Genomic DNA, 22,279 nt, shown 5'->3' on the forward strand with positions numbered 1-22,279 from the left:
AACCATGGATTGTCATACTTTGACGTCATATCAAGCCTCTTTAAAATCTTTGGAATTTTGGTATACCGTTTAAAGGCACAGAAAGTTCTTCTTGGGGAATTCGTGCTGTTTAATGCTGTAAATACATTTATGACTTTCAGTGTCTTAAGTGTAAAAAGTACTGCTAACAGCTTCAATTTCTAACAGATGCAATTTCATTGCATCTACATACTCAAGCCATATCTCCTGTGGGAGCTAGTTTTTGATAATAGATGAGTTTATCCTTTTGTATGTACTTGCAGAGATTGAACGATGAGTTTATCCTTTTGTATGTTCTTGCAGAGTTTGACAGATGAGTTTATCCTTTTGTATGTTCTTGCAGAGTTTGACAGATGAGTTTATCCTTTTGTATGTACTTGCAGAGTTTGACAGTTGAGTTTATCCGTTTGTATGTACCAGCAGAGTTTGACAGATGAGTTTATCCTTTTGTATGTACGTGCAGAGTTTGAACGATGAGTTTATTCTTTTGTATGTATTTGCAGAGTTTGAACGATGAGTTTAACCTTTTGTATGTACCAGCAATGTTTGAACGATGAGTTTATCCTTTTGTATGTATTGCAGTGTCTGAACGATGAGTTTAACCTTTTGTATGTACCTTCAGTGTCTGACAGATGAGTTTATCCTTTTGTATGTACTTGCAGAGTTCGAGGACAGTATAACGGTCAGTCCCATGCCAGCCTTCAACCCTAAGATGACCCCGACGCAGGGCATCCTCAAGTCTCCCGCGTCCTCCGATATGGCATCAGCACAGTCTGGCAAGAAGAAGAAGAAGAAGAAGTCAATGGGTGGTAACGCTGACAAAAACACTCCAGTGACACACAGGACTGACAAAACTCCTGGTTCAAACAAGAAGACACTCACACGATCTCGGGCAGCAGATTTCTTCTGAGTTGTGTCACCATGAATGTTGTACTGAGATTCAATAGCAACACAATAGGCCTATGCGCTATACGCCAAGGATGCTGACAATATCAACTCCACACCAGCCTCCGTAACACGGAGGTCTGCTGCAACTATAACTACAAGTGTCCTGGTTGCCAAGGTTGTTGTTATGGTAACAGGTGTGGTTGCCCTGGAAACAGGAGTGTCCTGTTATACTTTGTGACCACTCACTCACTCACTTACTCATGTAACAGATCGTGTACAGTGGTGTTATAGACGGGAACAGGGATACACTGAGTTAAGGCAAGTTCACTGGCAGCTGTCTATAGCTGGGTGGGGTGGGGCTCAATTGGAGGAGCATTCTTCACATATTGTGTGGGGGGGTTGTTAAAGAGTGGGGTGGCAACTTTAATATATATTGGGGTTGGGAGTTGGATGCATGTAGTTAACACATGGTTAAAGTGAGTGACTGAGTCAGATGGCTTTAGCGCTGCTTTTAGCAATGTTTCAGTTATGTCACAGCAAGTCAGCTTATTGTGGGAGGAAAGCCCAAGTGATGCAGCTCTCAGACGTTTATCACTTCGGTGAAACCCACAAGCACGGGTATGGCGCTGACAATCTAGAAACATAATTGGGGCAAACCGGGAATCGTACCCACTATCATAGGTTTCTGGTGTAGCGAAGGGATGCAACTCTGTATAGCAAATTGCAGCGCTTTAGATGGCCACCTGTGTCCCTTTGTAGCTAAAGAATTAGAGAAAAACCAACAAGCGACGAGGAAGCACAGATTGCCTGTCCCGGATAAATGAATGGAAGACGTTCTGAGCCTTTGGCAGGTGACGCACAAAGTTCATTCACAAGGGTACAGCTAATCCCCCCTGTAATTTGAGTATCAAGTAGGATATTGAGAGAGATAATGAAGAAAAAATGTCAACCCTACAGAAAAACTTCACTAAAGGCAGCCTATTGTTCAGATGATATTTAATGTATTTAATTTGTGACGTAAAGAACAGGGCTGAAGTAACATATTTTATTCAACAATGACGCACGATGACATCACATGACTTCAACTGACCAATCAGCAGTTAGAATCAATAAAATGCAAATACCAGAATGTTATTCTGCATGGTCATTCTACCTTTATGGGTTTCGTATTCGACGTAATAAGCGCCCAGGTCACTGTCAAAACTAGAAATAAGGGGCTCTTATTAGCATGATTAGAATACTATTTTGGTAAAAAAAAAAAAAACAGAGTTGAAAGATCGTAAATTTCGTGGTTGATGCTGACAGCCTGAAATGATACAAAGAAAAGTCTGTGCGTATCATACATGACAAATCTATTTTCCAGAATTTAAATGCCCATAATTAAGGGTGCATATAACACACAAGTGCATATCATACACGAATAAATAAGTCTTGTGTACATTGATCATTCAGAAGGGATGCTAATTGGGATTGTACACTAGCCAATATGTAAGCAAATATCGCCGTGGGCACTTATTATAAAACCACTCACTCACTCACTCACTCCGCCACCCTCCCACCCACCCACTCACTCACACACTCACTCACTGGGCTAGGACGGGGGTAACCACAATTTGGTAAGCAGAGTTGCTTCCCTTAGCATTGCCAGGATAGGCTTATTGTGGGTTCTATTCTCAGATTTGCCGAGATTATGATCCTCGGTTTGTCAGAATCATACCCATGGATGTGGTAAATGTCAAAAGTGCTGCCTCTCTTCAGGCTGTGCGACCACATCAAGCTGACATCCTGTGATAAAGCGGTAATACTGCTCAAAGCAATGTTTGATTACCAGAGTGAATGTTGGTCTGAACAAGAGATGTTATAATTGTACAGTTTATGATTTGTATATAGGTTTCCATGGTGATGACATAGCACTGCAGTCAGGGTTTGCCACATATTTCTTCATAGTGTATTTCCATGGTTACAGGAGCCAGTTGCCTCTGCAATTCTGTTGAGATTCTGTAGGAAGAAACTGATGTCCTGATTTCGTTGGTTAAATTGAGATTTCTCAAATTGCGAATTTGATTGAGGATTTTCAGGAAATCTTGATTTCAAGTAATGATTTCAAGTAATGATTACAAGTCAAAACAAAATGTCTCCTCTACCCTAGATGAATTGATATGTCCAGTTAACACTGAATGATAATGAGGTGTCCAGATTATGTTGAATTATAGTGAGGTGTCCTGATGTCATTGGAGGAAACTGAGGCATTTCAAGTTTATCTGGGCCGGTCGGGTAGCCTAGTGGTTAGAGCGTTCGCTCGTCGTCCGAAAACACAGGTTCGATTCCCGACATGGGTACAATGTTTAAAATCGGGGGGGGGGAGTATGAACGATGTCCTATTTATACAGTTTCAGCATCTTTTGTCCTGTTCAACTCTTGATAAGGATAATCAGTCATTTCATATATAGAGGATATTATATGAGTGTTCATGTCATGTATGACATGGACACGAATATGCCAGCAATGTTCTATTTATTACCGAAGACACACAGAGACGAATTGTAGAGTTTACCTTTAACGACAGTAAGTCACAATAGCAGCTGAACCACAATTTGTCGAATGACGTCAACAATCTTCAGCTATGACACCGTTTCTAGTGTGACGTCATACCGACATTGCGTCACAATAAGATTCGAATGACGTCAACAATGTTGTCCGGATGACAGAAACAATACACTGTTGTCACATGATAAGGAAGATATGATTTTTATTAACCCCGATATGTTTGCCCCCGTAGGTCATAAATGAATAAAATATGTTATCAGTGCCCAATATGATAACATCTATGGAGGTTATCCTTTCAATCTTGAATCCTTCATTACATTACACACCTGGCATATAAGGGTTTGTTTAGTTCGTCATGGGAAGATAAAAATGTCACTATCAAAAATGGAGTAGTATACATTGATGGAGTATGGAACATGCTGATGAAACAGCACTGAAACATTTGTGGTTCCCCCGAATGAGTTTGTGTCAGAGGTGGCTTGGTCTTCCTGCTAGAAAGGCATTACTTAACTTTCCTGTCTGCTGTGCTCCTGGTGGCTTATAGAAATGGGGTTCCAGGGTGTGGGTCAACCTCGTGTTGGTATCAATGGACACCCAGTCTTTCACGTTCAGGAGTGTTTCTTGTGGAGCATTGCTCACACAGAGGTGCCTACCGTTATGATTTGGCTGTAGTCATTGTGAGTTTTATCCAAACATTTGAATATATGGTATTATTGTCCTCATCGAAAGTTCAGTATTATATACTACTCAAAAGAAGTTAAGGAAACCGAATTTCTGCATAAAACTATACAGTAAACTACTTTTATAACAAACACGCTTATAACGAACTGATGGATATAACAAACTGGTTTTTAGTAGCGTCCATTTGCTGCATATATGCTTATGATGAACTACGGTTTTAACGAACAAAAATTAGTGGTCCCTTTGATTTCGTTATTACCATAGGTTACTGTAGTTAATCGGACAGATTTACTATAATCATAGTGAGCTTCTTGATTGAGTTGGAATGGGTGAGTTGGGTTAAACGCCGCTTTTAACAGTTTTCCAGTTATATATTGCGGCGTGTCAGCTTAATGTGGGAGGGAAGCCCGAAGTGATGCAGGTCTCAGACGTTTACCACTTCGTCTAAGGCGCTGCTATTCGCTGAGCAGAGTTGTGTCCCTTGGGCATGATAGAAACCAATGATTGTGGGTTCGAATCCTGGTTCACCCTGATTATGTTTCTAGGTTTGTCAGCACCATACCCGTGCCTGTGGGTTTCACCGAAGTGGTAAATGTCTGACACCTGCATCACTTCGGGCTTTCCTCCCACATTAAGCTGACACGCCGTGATATAACTGGAATACTGTTAAAAGCGACGTTAAACCCAACTCACTCACTCACTCACTGGTGTAGCTCTGATTTACTTGCAATCTGAAGTGGTGTATACGACTCAAAAGACAGATTAACCATAGTAATTTGAAGAATCAGGTGTTCCTTAACTTCTTTTGAGTTGAAGATTATGAAAAGACCTACCCTTGCTTGACTGATGACATTCTTGAACCATGTTGTACATTGTAGAAGTTGAAGACATTTGAATAAACAAAGAGTATTGTTTCTGCATTCTGTGTTCTTGATGCTTGTGATATCAATCAGTGGCTGTGTCACGATTTACAGTAATTTGTCTTAGATGTTTAATTACATCAACTTGTCTGTATGAACACATGGCCGACCAACATGAGGATTGGATGGTTAAAATTACTATATTCTCATATTATACATTTATATACCACAGGTATCGAGGTACTAATGCCGGTAATCAAAAGCGGTCTTATGTGTTCCCTGGCCAGTGCATCCGTTTGCATTCGAGTTATCATTCTCAACTCCCTGGGCAGTATACAACCCAACCTGTTAGAAGTTTTTACATCCGCTTCACATACCGGATACCCATTCCCTGCTGGGTGAACAGAGGCACATTTGAACTAAGTCACTTGCCCAGGGTGACCCCACACGTTGTGACACTTGTGTTTCGAGTGTATGTACGTATCCGTGTTTCCACTGTCTTGTCATCTACCGTCAGTCCTATTACATACCCTTGTCTTGTGATATACGAGGCCTTCCAGACCCGTAAAGATCCGTGGTAGAATAGATCTTCAGCAACCCATGCTTGATGTAAAAGGCGACTATGCTTGTCATAAAAGGCGACTAACTGGATCGGGTGGTCAGACTCGCTGACTTGGTTGATGCATGTCATCATATCCCAATTGCATGGATCGATGCTCATGATGTCAATCACAGGATTGTCTTGTCCAGACTTGATTACTTACAGACCGCCGTCATATAGCTGGAATATTGCTGAGTGCGGCGTTAAACAACAAACCAACCAAGTTCAGTCGTCGTATATGAGCCCCAACACTCTCTCTCTCTCTCCGTCTCTCTCTCTCCTCTCATTCACCAGGAGCTAGGTTCACACGCAGATAAAAAACAACAGCAAAGGGTTGATGGTTTGAAACATTTATGCATTTTCTTTATACATGCATGGGAGCCGTGAGCGTCGAGAGGCCACCCACAACTTCATATACAGCAGTCAAGCAGGATAGGTGGCAGGGACGTCAGCCCTTCACACAGTACCCTCAGTGAACACTGGAGATAACTAGACATACACCACACTGGCAATATACACATTTATACACCACTTATAGTGGCAAAGGTTTGCATAACAGTGGTTAGTGAACATGAAAAACCAATTCCACAAACTGCCACATATGGACCTAAAACGGAACATATTTAGCACTTGGTGCCCAATTTCATTTCTTTGGAATACCTGAAGGCCATTTCACATATTGTGACAATATTTGATTGTAGTATCCACGGTGACAGGATGTGGAATATGACCAGAATCCGCAAGCTCCTCACAGTGATACCCCGGAGCTCTCTATACTATCACTGCCACCAGTCAAACCTCCCCACTGTGAAGCGTGGCCACAACCATACATGGAATTGAACTCGCAGCCGAATGACCGTTATGTTTACAACCAAGTGACAATGCCGTGATGTGGATACTCTTACCCTTGCTATATTATTTTCTTTGTTTATCAATCTGAATTAGCGTTTCATGACAACTATCATGTAATTGATATTGTTAGACTGTAAGGGGGATTGGTTGATTTTCCATTTGTCTGCAATTGTGAACCAATCTGATCAAACAAACAAAATGGTAAATACATCTGGAAAATATGGTCAGTCATAAACCTTTTCAAAATTCACTATGATATGGGGTTAGAGGGCAAATTTGAAGATTCTTGTAATGGGCGTGCCCCTACTGGTGGCAGCGATGTGACCGAGAGTGTAACGAAGGTGTCAAGCGCTGGGAGGGAGCTTGAAGAATCAGGTCCTGTGATTGGAGGAGGTGGGTGATGCTGGATGTACAGGGCATGAGACAGGTCATGAGAACACTGCAAGCAGGGCAACCAAGCGGCATTGTATTAAGTACAGCTTCAAGAACTCATATAAACACCAAAGGCCAACAAAAATTGATTGCTACATTATCCCCTGTCCTCTCAACTTCTTATTTCATTATAACAGAACTTTTACAAAAACAATTGTGTCAGGGAACTGTAGTTCACCTGGATATGTACGCAACAGTTTTAAAAACAAAGGCAGTCTGAACCTTATTCTGCTGTCTGCATTGATTTTTATCTATTCTCTGTATAAATACTAAACACTAAAACTAAAGTCTAATGAATTGACCAAAATGTCATCAAAAGGAGAAACATACATGACAAAGTCTTACAATTTCATAGAAGTGAGTGAGGTTTTACACCGCCTTTAGCAATATTCCAGCAATATCACGGCGGGGGACACCAGAAATGGGCTTCACACATTGTACCCATGTGGGGAATCAAACCCGGGTCTTCGGCGTTACAGTAGGCTACCCGACCGCCCCTTTTATAGAAGTGTTACAGCACATGGAGAGATTTAACAGCATGACTCACAGATAGCTAACTAGATATTAACTGTAATCACATTTTGAACAATGACTGAGTAATGGTCTTAAATAACTTTTTCAAAATGGCTGCCATGGTGGCCATATTGAAAAACTGATTCCAACCTCTTCAATAGATTCAGTGCCATCATTGTTGGGAATAAACAAGTGAAGTTCCAGCTTCATTGGTCTTGTGGATTCTGAGGAGGAGAAATTTACAGAAGACAAGCAGACCAGCAGACAACGACATACGCTCACTTTCAATCGTGACCTTGAAAGATGATGTTTTTAAAAATAAAACCCCCTCCTCCTTCACTATATTGATAAATTTGGATCATAATGTAATAATTAATTTCTTATGGCCAGAGATTAGTGTTTGTGAAAAATATAGTTTGGCTGGAAATACATTCCGCACCCCTCACTCAGCCTGTCCTACACCGTCAATGTGACTTTACCAAGCCACTTTACATTTACCCTTATAGTTCAGGAGGGACAGTGTTCCTGGAACTGCCAGCCAACCAAGGCCAAGTGCCCCTCAAATGTAGTAATGCAATATTTTACAAATTGGTGTGAGTTGATTATGAAATCGAGGCCCTGTTAAAAAATAACTCAATCTTGGGACATTCATCTTCCAGCCAAACTATTTTTGACATACATGAACAATTTGAAATGTATCCAAGACAATGAGGAGTCAACAGTCTCCATGAATGATGATAGCTTATGTACAGGGAAGTGAGGACAGCAAGTAACAAACATTGTACACATTGTACACAGTTGTATATGTACAGGAGAGGGTACTGCGTAGAGGGGGATATGAGTCATACCGCCCGGTAGAAAGTATGTATATATAACAGTGGACATATCTTAGAAAAAAACAACAATATACATAGCACTGTCAAAACAGTCATACAATAAGAATTGGATCAGCTTGTGAGCCAGCATATAAACAACAATAACAGACTCAATGGTCATGAATACCAATGGAAAAAAAACAAATCCTATGAAAATATGACCTTAACAGATCACCATACATTAGGTATGGCAGGGGGATACAAACATCAAGCCTTCACAATAAAAGTTAAAGTTGCGATAAAAAAATTACAAAATATACTTTAGCTAAGAGGGCATGCCTTGTGTGTAACATATGTTCTAAGTCAACCGTATAAAACATACACACTCCCAATTGTCCTGACTAACTTACTGGTTTCAATGGTCCGAGGCTCAAACCCGAATTGATTCAGCCAGATTCCACCTTATTCAGTAATTGCTGGGGCAGCGAAAAAGGTCAAGGTCGTAAACACTCGATCAAGGTCATAAGCACAAAGTTCAGTGTCATAAGCACAAGGTCAAGGTCATAAGCACTAGGTCATGGTTTCCATGCAATGTCAAAGCCAAATTTTCCAAAGCTTTGACAAATGGAGCATAAAATGGAGCCTACATGAAGTCATGACAGAAATCAGAGTATCCACGGTATCAGCAATGGGAAAAACACTGCCCAATAGCAAAACAATAGGAAACAGATTGTAACATTGTATGACAGTTATAACCATATAGTTTTAAGTTTGGGCCTGACAGCAGCCTTCAGCACCAGATCCGACAAAGTTCAGGGTCCAAGACATGAATATACAGTTTAATATGGTAATTAACACTAACCCACTGCCAGTACAGATGCAAGGTGCTAGAAAATCGGTTGTGCTTCACACCACTGTGAACAGTATTTCACATATACTACTCAAAACAAGTCAAAGAGCACCCACAAATGGAAGGTTATGTGCACCCACCAGCCATGACAGACTAACAATAGTCATAAGATAACATTGGGCTGTCTTTAACTTCTTTTTGAGTAATATACATGGTGTGTCAGTTTGTGTTAGGAGGAAGGCCAGAGTGATGCAGGTCTTTGACGTTTACCACTCTGGTGAAACCCACAACACAGGTATGGTACAGAAAACACCGTGACAATCTGGGTGAATCTGGGATTCAAACCCATGATCACAGGTTCACGGCATGCCTGAGGGAGGAATTGCAGCACACTGCAGCACCTTGGGTGAGGTGGCCCTCAAACCAGGGCCACCCCTGGCCCTCGAACCTGGGCCACCCCTGGCCCTCGAACCTGGGCCACCCCTGGCCCTCGAACCTGGGCCACCCCTGGCCCTCGAACCTGGGCCACCCCTGGCCCTCAGACCTGGGCCACCCCTGGCCCTCAGACCTGGGCCACCCCTGGCCCTCAGACCTGGGCCACCCCTGGCCCTCAAACCTGGGCCACCCCTGGCCCTCAAACCTGGGCCACCCCTGGCCCTTAAACCAGGGCCTGTAGAGTGTGGAGGACACTGCTGATGTGAGTGCAATAATACTTTGGTTAACATGTACAAGGAAGAAGATATCCCATTGGCCTATAATGATAGACTCAACTACTTATTTCACGCTTAGATGTTTAGTATTTTCCATTAATATACACATGTAATATATAGTATATTCCAAGGAAAATATAGTTTCATGCAAAGTTTTTAAGTTTGCAAATCAGGGCATTGTAATGATTGCCTACCTCGTTAAGATAACCTTGAACCTGTGTTGCTGCTTGTAACAGAGACTAAGGACATCTCATAGTTCAGTTTAAGAACAAAATGTCCAGTCGAATGGTAGGAATTTGTCATTTTTCAAAGGTGAACAACAGCAAATAAAAACATTATCTGATAATATTTATGTCATCTGGAACGTCAGTCTTGATCCCAAAGCTAGTTTCCTTCCGCAACACAGAATTCAGGGCCTCCCTCCACTGTTGAAACTCTATCGTCGACTTACGATAGTCGCAGCACTCGTATCATCTTATGGCGCATGGCCCAGTAGTTATTAAGTGTTAATTAACAAATGCAAAATACAAATAATTCTAGACAGCTGTGTACATTATCCTACCTATTCTGGTCAACACACCTTATTAATCACGACAGAAGAACTCGGACATGCCACAGGCTTATTTAAGAACAGCATGCCCGTTGATCTTTCTGGCAAAGCAAATACAAAATCACATTATCCAAAACATAATTCTGCAATGTTATTTTCCTTATGAGCAATAACACAAAGCCTTATTTCAACAACTTCACTTTAAGTTGTTTGGTTAGAAAACCAAATACTGCAGTTGACCCAGGATTTTTATACATATTTTTCTGCATTTCTTTTGAACAATAATGCTAAAGTCACACTGTTTTTTCTCTCTCACCTATTTGGTAAAATGGAGTCAGTCAAAAGAAATTGTTAAGTCAAATGTAATATTTCTTCTTTCTAATTTCAACTTGTTTGTCAGTCTCTTTAACCAAGTGAAACAATATCTGGCCTTCAGTTTTGTCCCTTTGCCTTCTGATCCGGACAAGATACTATTCTATTTCCACATTCCTGCACATTGTGTAACATGTTACAAATATATTTTACATTATATTATGAATAACTATTTGATCTCTGAAGTTGATGCAACTGCTGACAGAACCTCACCCCACCCCCAGGACCCCACGAGCCCGGGTATGGTGCTGACTAAACCTAGAAACATAATCAGGGTGAATCGGGATTCGAACCCACAATCATACACTGCACAGCAAATCGAGGCACCTAAGTCAACTGGGCCATCTGTGCCCCCTACTCTTAGAGGAGACTTATCAAGTTAAAGATGCTCCTATTTTGAATGCAATAATATACGACTCAACATTTGACCAACATTCATCTTCAGTCAATGGTGTGGTCCTTAGCAAATGTTGAGCAGCATTGCTCAATTGATACTCCCATCCTGCAGGAATCTGTATATTCTAGCACAGCATAGACGCTGTGGGGATGTACGGTCAGGGTGCCCCTATCAGCATTATCTCAATTGATACACCCATCCTGCAGGAATCTGTATATTCTAGCACAGCATAGACGCTGTGGGGATGTACGGTCCAGGTGCCCCTATCAGCATTATCTCAATTGATACTCCCATCCTGCAGGAATCTGTATATTCTAGCACAGCATAGACGCTGTGGGGATGTACAGTCAAGGTGCCCCTATCAGTGTTTGTCAACTGATCACCCATCTTGTCTATTCTATCAGAAGGTATGTACTAGATCAAATGGTCTCACAGAGATTTACAGAAATCAGAAATAAGGAGGGTAGTCGTAAGAGACATTTTATATAAAAAAAACAATAATAAACATGTCATAAATATGCATACAAACTCATGCTCTATTTGCAGGTATTTGGAAGAATAAAGACACACCCACCCAGAATCAATGCCGAATTTCATTTTCAGTTATGAACACCACAAACAATATACTGTAAATCTGGAAATTAATACGTCTCCAAATTAATACGACTGCTGACCCCTAGCCAAAAAATGCGACTCAAAATCAATGCGACTCCCCCCACCCCATCCCCAGTGGAATGATAGGAATCCTTACCCTAATCCAATCAAACAGTGGTCAATGATGCCTAGTTTGACACGAGTGGGTAGAACCCTTGACCCCAGAAGTGATAACTCACCGGATGCCCTTTGTGTAATTCCTATTCTTTAAATGACATTGTTATGTACTTGTTACAACTGCTGCTCAATAAACCGTGTTTGTGTATATATTCAAGTTGGTATTTCCGCTATCCAAAGTGTGAGCTATCCGAAGTCATGTTGTTGATAGTCATTTTGGAGACATAAATACGAAGTTTCATTAATGCGAACAAAGACCACTCGCATTTTTAGCATTTAATTCATGCTCGCGTTAACTTCAAGATTTACAGTACCTCGTAACATAGGATTATCCTATAACACGTATCTCCCATTGTACGCAATAGATGCCAGGAAATTTGTTGTGCCTGCTAAATCCCAGTATGAGATGACCACAATAAAGCTAACTTGGTGAGAACACTACGACCTTTATGAGACGACTTGGAGTCAGTTGGCTTTAACATTGCTTTGAGTGTGAGTGAGTCAGCTTAATGTGGGAGGAAAGCCCGAAGTGATGCAGGTCTCAGACGTTTACCACTTCGGTGAAACCCAAGAGCACAGGTATGGTGCTGACAAACCTAGAAACATAATCGGGGTGAACCGGGATTCGAACCCACATTCATAGGTTTCTGGCGTGCACAAGGGTCGCAACTCTGCACAGCGAATCGCGGCGCCTTAGACGACTGGGCCACCTGTGCCCCCAACATTGCTTTGAAGAGAATTTCAGTTATACTCCATGTGTCAACTTGACGTGGGGGCAAAGCCAGGTCTCAAACGTTTAGCACTTGAGCTGACGAACCTAGAAACATAATCGGAGTGAACAAAGATTTAAACCCTCGATCAAAGGTTTCTGGGTGTGTCCAAGTGACGGAAGTCACAGGTCAACTCAGATCTATCATTATCAGTATTGAGATGTTACCTTCAATATACAATTAACTACTCTTGATCATTCGTATTGTTAAACCGAAATATAATTTAAAGTTCATGAAGCCCTCAAACTTTCCTGTCTCATAACAATAACTTAGCCACAAACCATAAAATGTTAGAACCGGACGCCATCTTGTTTCCTAGCAGACGAGTCAATATTCATCACGTGACAAGTCAATACTGATCATGTGACAAGTCAATACTGATCATGTGATAAGTCAATGTTTGAGGTCAGTGTCAGTCACATGATTTGGGGGTCAACATTGCAACGTATTTTTTTGTCACGTGGTACGGAATAATCAATGGAATAGCAAGATTCTTAAAAGAGGCATAACTGGTTATAATGAACACATTCTTAATGAAAGATTATCAAGAAGTTTGCCTACAGTAATAATTACCTTATTTATCATTATTGACACTGATATATTCACCTGTGAAGCTGTTCTTCATGAATAATCAAGATATTCAGCTGTCAAGTTAATTGTCAGGATTATCTTCGTACCAATATCATGAACAGTTTAGTAGATCTTCATGAACACATCTATCATGAAAGGTATTATTTAGATGCCCACCTACAAGTATGTTGACCAGGCTAAATGGTAAACAGAGTGTCAGCTTGACGAACAACATGCTTTGTACAAGCGGCCAGGGCATGTTTATCAAAAGGTGCATCTGGCGTGTTGGTATGCAATTCAAAGAGAAAAACCAGCTCTTGAAGAATGGCATACTTGTCCCAACATTACAGCGACAGAAATAGGCAATTTGTGGGCGTGTCCCAATGTTACAGTGGCGGAAACATGTAACTTGTGGGCGTGTCCCAATGTTACAGTGGCGGAAACATGTAACTTGTGGGCGTGTCCCAATGCTACAGTGACAAAAACAAGTAACATGTGGGCGTGTCCCAATGTTACAGTGACAAAAACATGTAACTTGTGGGCATGTCCCAATGTTACAGTGACAGAAACATGTAACTTGTGGGCGTGTCCCAATGTTACAGTGACAGAAACATGTAACTTGTGGGCGTGTCCCAATGTTACAGTGACAAAAACGGAACTTGTGGGCGTGTCCCAATGTTACAGTGACAAAAACGGAACTTGTGGGCGTGTCCCAATGTTACAGTGACAGAAACAAAGTAGAAAAGTCTCCTCTCTTGGTGCGGCTGAAATGAATAGAGTCACAGCCTCATGGGATATACGGACATAAATACTAACGTACTAAAAGCATAAGTGACTCTCCGCCACACGACCCCAGGAACCTGCGAGGGGTAGGACCAGACCGAGGCAGCCTCACTTTGATTGTAGAGTGAGTATAAATTATTTGATTACGACACGTCTACAGCAGAACAGTCTCAAGTCACATGACACTCTGTCCACGTCTCTTCTCAATACAATCAGTCCAGGCGTATCAAACGTGGCGACAGTGCCCCCTGGTGGTTGGTAGAATCATCACACTCCCTACTATTTTTCATCGATTGTTTTTAACAAACGTATCCAGAATGTCCTCGGCCATTTTGAGGTTGTTGTGCGACACTCTCAAGGCCTCCACTGCTTTGAGGCGATCGTAGCCCCGGTCTACGAGTATGGTGACGTGCTCCTCGTTTAAACTGCCCACAATCGTTCCATTGTTCTCCTTGTTCAGGTCCTGGTTCTCTCGCAGTCCCTCGCGCCGAGCGGGCAGGGGGATATCATTCACATCTCCGCTGAAAAAACACACACATCCAATAATAATTAACCATACTTGATGGTCCCAGCTGTCACAGTAGTGTAGAATAGTGGGCAGATCGATCTCATTAACTCATAGAAACAACATCAAAATACTATCATACATTCATATTTTCCCCACAAACAGGAAATTATTTTTGATTTTGTATTTATTTTGTGCCAGATGTATGCTCTTCTATTTGTATAGTAACCATGCATATTTATGCACATGTCTTCAAGTTTGCACATACATCTTAAACTATCACCCAACCTACATTCCACATCAGTAAAAGAGCTGGAATGCAGGGGGATTACAAGATCCTTCCCCTTTAATGACTTGATATACACTCCCCATCAATGATTCTATATTCCCTACCCCTCAATGACTCGATATTCCCTCCCCATCAATGACTTGATAAACCCTCCCCCCTCAATGATTCCATATACCCTCCCCCTCAATGATTCTATATTTCCTACCCCTTAATGACTCCATATACCCCCCCCTCCCCCCTCAATGATTCCATATACCCTCTCCCCCTCAACGATTCCATATACCCTCTCCGCTCAATGATTCCATATACCCTCCCCCTCAATGATTCCATATACCCTCCCCCCTCAATGATTTCATATACCCTCTCCCTCAATGATTGAGGGGTGAAGGTGTGGAGGTGTGGGTCTGTGGGGTGGAGGTGTGGGTCTGTGGGGTGGAGGTGTGGAGGTGTGGGTCTGTAGGGTGGAGGTGTGGGTCTGTGGGGTGGAGGTGTGGGTCTGTGGGGTGGAGGAGTGGGCCTGTGGGGTGGAGGTGTGGGTCTGTGGGGTGGAAGTGTGGAGGTGTGGGTCTGTGGGATGGAGGTGTGGAGGTGTGGGTCTGTGGGGTGGAGGTGTGGGTCTGTGGGGTGGAGGTGTGGGTCTGTGGGGTGGAGGTGTGGGTCTGTGGGATGGAGGTGTGGGTCTGTGGGGTGAAGGTGTGGGTCTGTGGGGTGGAGGTGTGGGTCTGTGGGATGGAGGTGTGGGCCTGTGGGGTGGAGGTGTGGGTCTGTGGGGTGAAGGAGTGTCATTGTGGGGATGAGTGTGTCATTGTGGGGTAGAGGTGTGGGTCTGTGGGATGGAGGCGTTGGTATGCGGGGGAGGTGTGTTACTGTGGGGTTGAGAGGCTCGGGTTTGCTGTACTTACTGTGACTGAACAGGAGCTGGCTGTTTGGCCCTGGGCATATGGGCAGGTGGGCAGGCATATTCACTTGGAAGTCGATGTAACTGGGGGGGAGCGTTTCCTGTCACGGAGAAAATAGTTCCTGTAAAATGTGAGTGAAGCATGAGGAAAGCATTAGGCAAAGCATGCTGGGTAAGCAACTAAGGGCAAGCACAGGCATGCAACTTCAAAACAGCAGAGTCAAGCATGACAAAAATTCAACATAAAAAACCAAATATTGGAACAAAGTGTTTGTTCACATGAATGCTTTGCATGAAAGATCAAGTCAAACATGTTATATATGTGCCAAAGTAATATATTTCTACCTCAACAAGTGCATCAAGTCTCAAGAAAGTCGAGAGAACATTGCATACAACTATTCAGGGATATGTTAAGTGCATCACAAACCCTTCCAGAACTGTTTTGTTGAGGAATTGGTGAGAATTAGAGCCCTAAGTTCTTGTGATTGTGCAGCCTAGTGTAAATGTCAACATCCATGCAGAGGTGTTTACTCATTCAGCCATCTGGGAAGATCCCGGGTAGAAGGTCTTCAGCAACCCATGCTTGCCGTAAAAGGCGACTCTGCTTGTCGTAAGAGGCGACTAACAGGATTGGGTGATCAGGGTTGCTGACTTGGTTGATGCATGTCATCATATCCCAGTCGTGTGGATCAATTTTCATGATGTCAATCACTGGACTGTCTGGTTCTGACAAGATTATTTACAGACTACCGTCATATAGCTGGAATATTGCTGAGTGCGGCGTTAAACAACAAACAAACAAAACAAACAAAACTCATTCAGCAGATCCTCAGATCCAAGACTCATTCAGAGTGAGTGAGTGATGACTGCATTATTCCAGCTCTATCCCTATGACAGGTTGTGAGTAATGGACCAGACAAACCAGTGACTGAAAGGACGTCAGTAAATCCCCACCATCAAGGTACACAGACACACAATCAAGCCTGTCACAGAGAACTCATCCCAGACTCTAGGTGATGGGTCACTAACTCTACGCAACTGCATGGTACTGAAGATGAGTGAGTGAGTGAGTTTGGTTTTACTCCGCTTTTAGCAATATTCCAGCAATATCACGGCGAGGACACCAGAAATGGGCTTAACACATTGTACCCATGTCGAAATTAAACCCGGGTCTTCGGCGTGACGAGCGAATGCTTTAACCACCAGGCTACCCGAGCACCCCAGTACTCAAGATGAGTGAAGGACCCAAATGGTAATTGTTGTTTATAACCATCCCAATATTTAATTATATATATTTACTTTCACTTTTTATAACTGTGTGGTTTATATGGTATTGTTTTTAAAAAACAAAACAACATAAATACAAAAAAGTACACAGGGTGGAAATTAACGCTCACCTATAGGCCCGAGGCCAGTAGAAAATACCTCGGGCTAATATACTCATACTTCTACTTAGCTATAGGCCATGCTGTTAATTATCGTCCTCTCGATTCCCCAAATCGCTGCGCTAGACATCTGGCATAATCTTTCAAGTCTTAAAAGATTGAGTTAAAAGATTAGTTAATAAATATGGCAAATATTTGCCCCTTTTCACCATGTGTAAACTTTGATGGACACCTGTAGCGAACTTAAACTTGCTGACCTGCTGTCTGCTGTATAGGTAACATATACCTAACAAGTATGCTACAAGATGTGCTACTCCATGTATAACTCTGTAATGTCATATACTGAATTGAATAAAAAAATATTTTTTTTAAAAAAGATTGAAATTTGAGAGTCTGCTTATTTTTTAAGGATTAGTAACCTTTTGCAGGGCTAGCAGAAAACAATTCCCACAAGCCCTGTGTTTTTCTAGTTAATTTCCATCAATGGCACAGCACAAGACAGAAGACAAATGATCGTGACAGTGTGACAACGTGACTGTGAGACAGTGTGACAGTAAGACTGACCAAGACTTCAGCGTCACAAGCAGAGACATAAGGGTCAACACATGAAGCTTCAGGAGTATGACATATCTCACCGTATTCAAGTTACCAAGACAACAGACAAGTATTTAATTAAAATGGCCATATGAGTTCTATAAGCATGCACGTCAAGCCCATGGTGACTCCTGGCCTGAATAGGTGCCCACTACCCTATGCTTGTGGTAATACTTCTGATTCAGCACATATCTCTCCATAGGGGACACTGCTGATGAGTGAATGTATGCTTGTGGTAATACTGCTGATTCAGCACCTATCTCTCCATAGGGAACACAGCTGATGAGTGAATGTATGCTTGTGGTAATACTGCTGACTCAGCACGTATCTCTCCATAGGGAACACAGCTGATGAGTGAATGTATGCTTGTGGTAATACTGCTGATTCAGCACCTATCTCTCCATAGGGGACACAGCTGATGAGTGAATGTATGATAAGTGAATGTATGCTTGTGGTAATACTGCTGATTCAGCACCTATCTCTCCATAGGGAACACAGCTGATGAGTGAATGTATGCTTGTGGTAATACTGCTGATTCAGCACCTATCTCTCCATAGGGAACACAGCTGATGAGTGAATGTATGATGAGTGAGTGAATGTATGCTTGTGGTAATACTGCTGATTCAGAACCTATCTCTCCATAGGGAACACAGCTGATGAGTGAATGTATGCTTGTGGTAATACTGCTGATTCAGCACCTATCTCTCCATAGGGAACACAGCTGATGAGTGAATGTATGCTTGTGGTAATACTGCTGATTCAGCACCTATCTCTCCATAGGGAACACAGCTGATGAGTGAATGTATGATGAGTGAATGTATGATGAGTGAGTGAATGTATGCTTGTGGTAATACTGCTGATTCAGAACCTATCTCTCCATAGGGAACACAGCTGATGAGTGAATGTATGCTTGTGGTAATACTGCTGATTCAGCACCTATCTCTCCATAGGGAACACAGCTGATGAGTGAATGTATGATGAGTGAGTGAATGTATGCTTGTGGTAATACTGCTGATTCAGCACCTATCTCTCCATAGGGGACACAGCTGATGAGTGAATGTATGATGAGTGAATGTATGCTTGTGGTAATACTGCTGATTCAGCACCTATCTCTCCATAGGGGACACTGCTGATGAGTGAATGTATGCTTGTGGTAATACTGCTGATTCAGCACCTATCTCTCCATAGGGTTTGGTTTGGTTTGTTGTTTAACGCCGCCCTCAGCAATATTCCAGCTATATGACGGCGGTCTCTCCATAGGGAACACAGCTGATGAGTGAATGTATGATGAGTGAGTGAATGTATGCTTGTGGTAATACTGCTGATTCAGCACCTATCTCTCCATAGGGAACACAGCTGATGAGTGAATGTATGATGAGTGAGTGAATTTATGCTTGTGGTAATACTGCTGATTCAGCACCTATCTCTCCATAGGGAACACAGCTGATGAGTGAATGTATGATGAGTGAGTGAATGTATGCTTGTGGTAATACTGCTGATTCAGCACCTATCTCTCCATAGGGAACACAGCTGATGAGTGAATGTATGATGAGTGAGTGAATGTATGCTTGTGGTAATACTGCTGATTCAGCACCTATCTCTCCATAGGGAACACAGCTGATGAGTGAATGTATGATGAGTGAATGTATGATGAGTGAGTGAATGTATGCTTGTGGTAATACTGCTGATTCAGCACCTATCTCTCCATAGGGAACACAGCTGATGAGTGAATGTATGCTTGTGGTAATACTGCTGATTCAGCACCTATCTCTCCATAGGGAACACAGCTGATGAGTGAATGTATGCTTGTGGTAATACTGCTGATTCAGCACCTATCTCTCCATAGGGAACACAGCTGATGAGTGAATGTATGATGAGTGAATGTATGATGAGTGAATGTATGATGAGTGAGTGAATGTATGCTTGTGGTAATACTGCTGATTCAGAACCTATCTCTCCATAGGGAACACAGCTGATGAGTGAATGTATGCTTGTGGTAATACTGCTGATTCAGCACATATCTCTCCATAGGGAACACAGCTGATGAGTGAATGTATGCTTGTGGTAATACTGCTGATTCAGCACCTATCTCTCCATAGGGAACACAGCTGATGAGTGAATGTATGATGAGTGAATGTATGCTTGTGGTAATACTGCTGATTCAGTATCTATCTCTCCATAGGGAACACAGCTGATGAGTGAATGTATGCTTGTGGTAATACTGCTGATTCAGCACATATCTCACATATGGCATATACCACACAGACATCCTTGGAGCAGCATAATATTCGCATTACTAAGTAGTGTAAATATCACACACAGACATCCCTGGAGTGGTATAATACTTGTATTACACAGCAGTGCATATGACATCACACAAACATCCTCGGAGCGGTATAATAACGCAGTATAAATAGACAAAACAGACAAGATGCAGAAGGTGGTTATCTGTAGCAATATGTAGCATTTAGTCTCCAGTAGTTAAGCACAGCAGACCACTGCTCTCATAGATCTTATACGGTTTAGACACAATAATGCATACTGCAGACAGAACAAGAGATCAATATAGAAGAGGCGAGGGGAACAAAGCAAATAGCTGTCACAGGAAAAAGCTCATATAATGAGATCACTGCCTAAGGCCAACTTTTGCAGGGTCTCAAAACCTAGCTTACATAGCCTCCACTTCCAGTCTTGACCCTATCTTTCTCCTCCCTGTCATTGTCTGGTAACTACACAGTGATTTATGTCTTTCCTGCTTGGGTATATCTGCCCCTAACATTGCCTATTGCCAATGAATTCCCCAACCCCTTGTGTAAGGATGCTGGTATGCTGATGCCGTACCTCCCTCAGGTGACGGCGGGTGTTTGGAGATGCCCTCCGACGTGGGGGAGGTGTTGATGAGAGGGTGCACGCCAGGCAGGGGTTTGTCGTAGTGCGAGTCCGGCTCCGTGTCAACGGTCTTCACAGTGTGGCCGGGGATGTCGTACCTTAGCTCCGCATAGGACACTCCTGAAACACAGGCTACATCTTAGACACTGCCACCCTTCCCTCTAAACAGTTACTACACCTGCACCCAGAAGCCGAACTTGAGTTAACATTCCGCTGCAACACAGTGGGATCCTCTGGAGCCACAAGGGGTTGAGTTTAGGGGTTAGAGGTTCGTGGACACCATGTGAGGAGATATTCTCAAGCTAAACATTAGTGTGATGTTACTTTCTGTACACTGACTTTTACCAGACACAAGGCATAAACTAGGCTCTCCACAAGGGATCGTTTCCATCTAATGTGCGAGAGTGGGGTGTATGAGAGGGTGGAATATGAGAGTGGGGCGTTGGAGCGAGTGGAATATGAGAGAGTGGGGCGTGGGAGAGAGTGGGTGAGTGAGTGAGTGGGTAAGTGAGTGAGTGGTAGCTAGCAGCAGCCAAGTGTTCAGGTGTGTGTGAGGACAGCTGTATCTAACCTTGGTCCTTCTCTGCGGGCGTCACGTTGATGACCGTCCTCTGGGGTACTGTCGGCCGCTGGAGGCGGGGCGTGTCTTCGTCGTCTGCTGGCGGGGTGGGTGGAAGCTGACGTCTGTCAACATAAACAACACAACACATCTCGTCACTCAGCAAACACAGAAAACCTCATACATTGCGTAATGTTTGTTTGTGTGCTGTCAGCCATGAACACTGGGCCAGACAAACCAGTGATTAACACAAAGACTAACATCCCATGTAGTCAGAGTATGACACAGCAAGTCTGTTTGTGTGTTGCTTAATGCCACACTCAGCGCTATTCAAGCAATATGACGGCAGTCTGAAATATTTGTTTGTTTGTTTGTTTGTTGTTTAACGCCGCACTCGGCAGTATTCAAGCTATATGACTGCGGTCTGTAAAAAAATCGAGTCTGGACCAGACAATCCAGTGATTGATATCATGAGCATTGATCTAAGCAATTGGGATCGATGACATGTATCAACCAAGTCAGCGAGCCTGACCTACCGATCCCGTTGTCACCTTTTACGACAAGCATAGTCGCCTTTTATGGCAAGTATGGGTTGCTGAAGACCTATTCTACCCCGGAATCTTCAAGGGTCCAGTCTGACGGGAAGTGACGGGAAGCTTATGCCAAGGTAGGACGTCGATAAGGATTCAAACTCTTAGAACATTAATGCTTGCCTTCACGCTACTGTACCACACACCAATTTCTTTGTTTTCTGTCAGTACTGCTGAAAACTATTTCCCAAATTCCACAATGCGGATCCTGGACTAACTAAGGGCCACAACTCAGCACTGTGAACAACGACCTTTAAGTGATGCGGTAGGGGTGTGTGTAGGGGACATAGTACGAGGAGGTTTTGGTGATTTGAGAGGGGAGTGAGTAGGGGACAACCTACCTGGGAGGTTTTGGTGATTTGAGAGGGGAGTGAGTACGGGACAACCTACCTGGGAGGTTTTGGTGATTTGAGAGGGGAGTGAGTACGGGACAACCTACCTGGGAGGTTTTGGTGATTTGAGAGGGGAGTGAGTACGGGACAACCTACCTGGGAGGTTTTGGTGATTTGAGAGGGGAGTGAGTACGGGACAACCTACCTGGGAGGTTTTGGTGATTTGAGAGGGGAGTGAGCACGGGACAACCTACCTCG

The 22,279-nt window shown here is 42.9% G+C and overlaps 2 protein-coding genes across 6 annotated transcripts in view; one reads left to right on the top strand and one right to left on the bottom strand.

The window, feature by feature from the left end:
- LOC139458228 (ribosomal RNA processing protein 1 homolog A-like) overlaps window positions 1-5,033 on the top strand; it is a 29,958-nt gene extending 24,925 nt beyond the window's left edge. The window contains exon 11 of the mRNA XM_071239590.1: window positions 681-5,033. Within this exon, the coding sequence (XP_071095691.1) occupies window positions 681-928 (248 nt within the window). The 3' untranslated portion in view covers window positions 929-5,033. The remainder of the gene's footprint in view (window positions 1-680) is intronic.
- Window positions 5,034-5,929: 896 nt separating this feature from the next.
- Window positions 5,930-22,279, bottom strand: part of LOC139458229 (E3 ubiquitin-protein ligase CBL-B-like) — a 62,039-nt gene continuing 45,689 nt past the window's right edge. For 2 of the 5 annotated variants that reach the window (XM_071239594.1, XM_071239591.1), the window contains 4 exons: window positions 21,112-21,224; window positions 20,493-20,660; window positions 15,677-15,794; window positions 5,930-14,501 (listed from right to left, as the gene is read on the bottom strand). In XM_071239594.1, the coding sequence (XP_071095695.1) occupies window positions 14,267-14,501; window positions 15,677-15,794; window positions 20,493-20,660; window positions 21,112-21,224 (634 nt within the window). In that variant the 3' untranslated portion in view covers window positions 5,930-14,266. The remainder of the gene's footprint in view (window positions 14,502-15,676; window positions 15,795-20,492; window positions 20,661-21,111; window positions 21,225-22,279) is intronic. The other 3 variants (XM_071239593.1, XM_071239596.1, XM_071239595.1) reach the window with 3 other exon arrangements.

Source organism: Haliotis cracherodii, unplaced genomic scaffold, assembly GCF_022045235.1.
Source record: "Haliotis cracherodii isolate W230 unplaced genomic scaffold, xgHalCrac1.p SCAF_12, whole genome shotgun sequence".
Classification (NCBI taxonomy): domain Eukaryota; kingdom Metazoa; phylum Mollusca; class Gastropoda; order Lepetellida; family Haliotidae; genus Haliotis; species Haliotis cracherodii.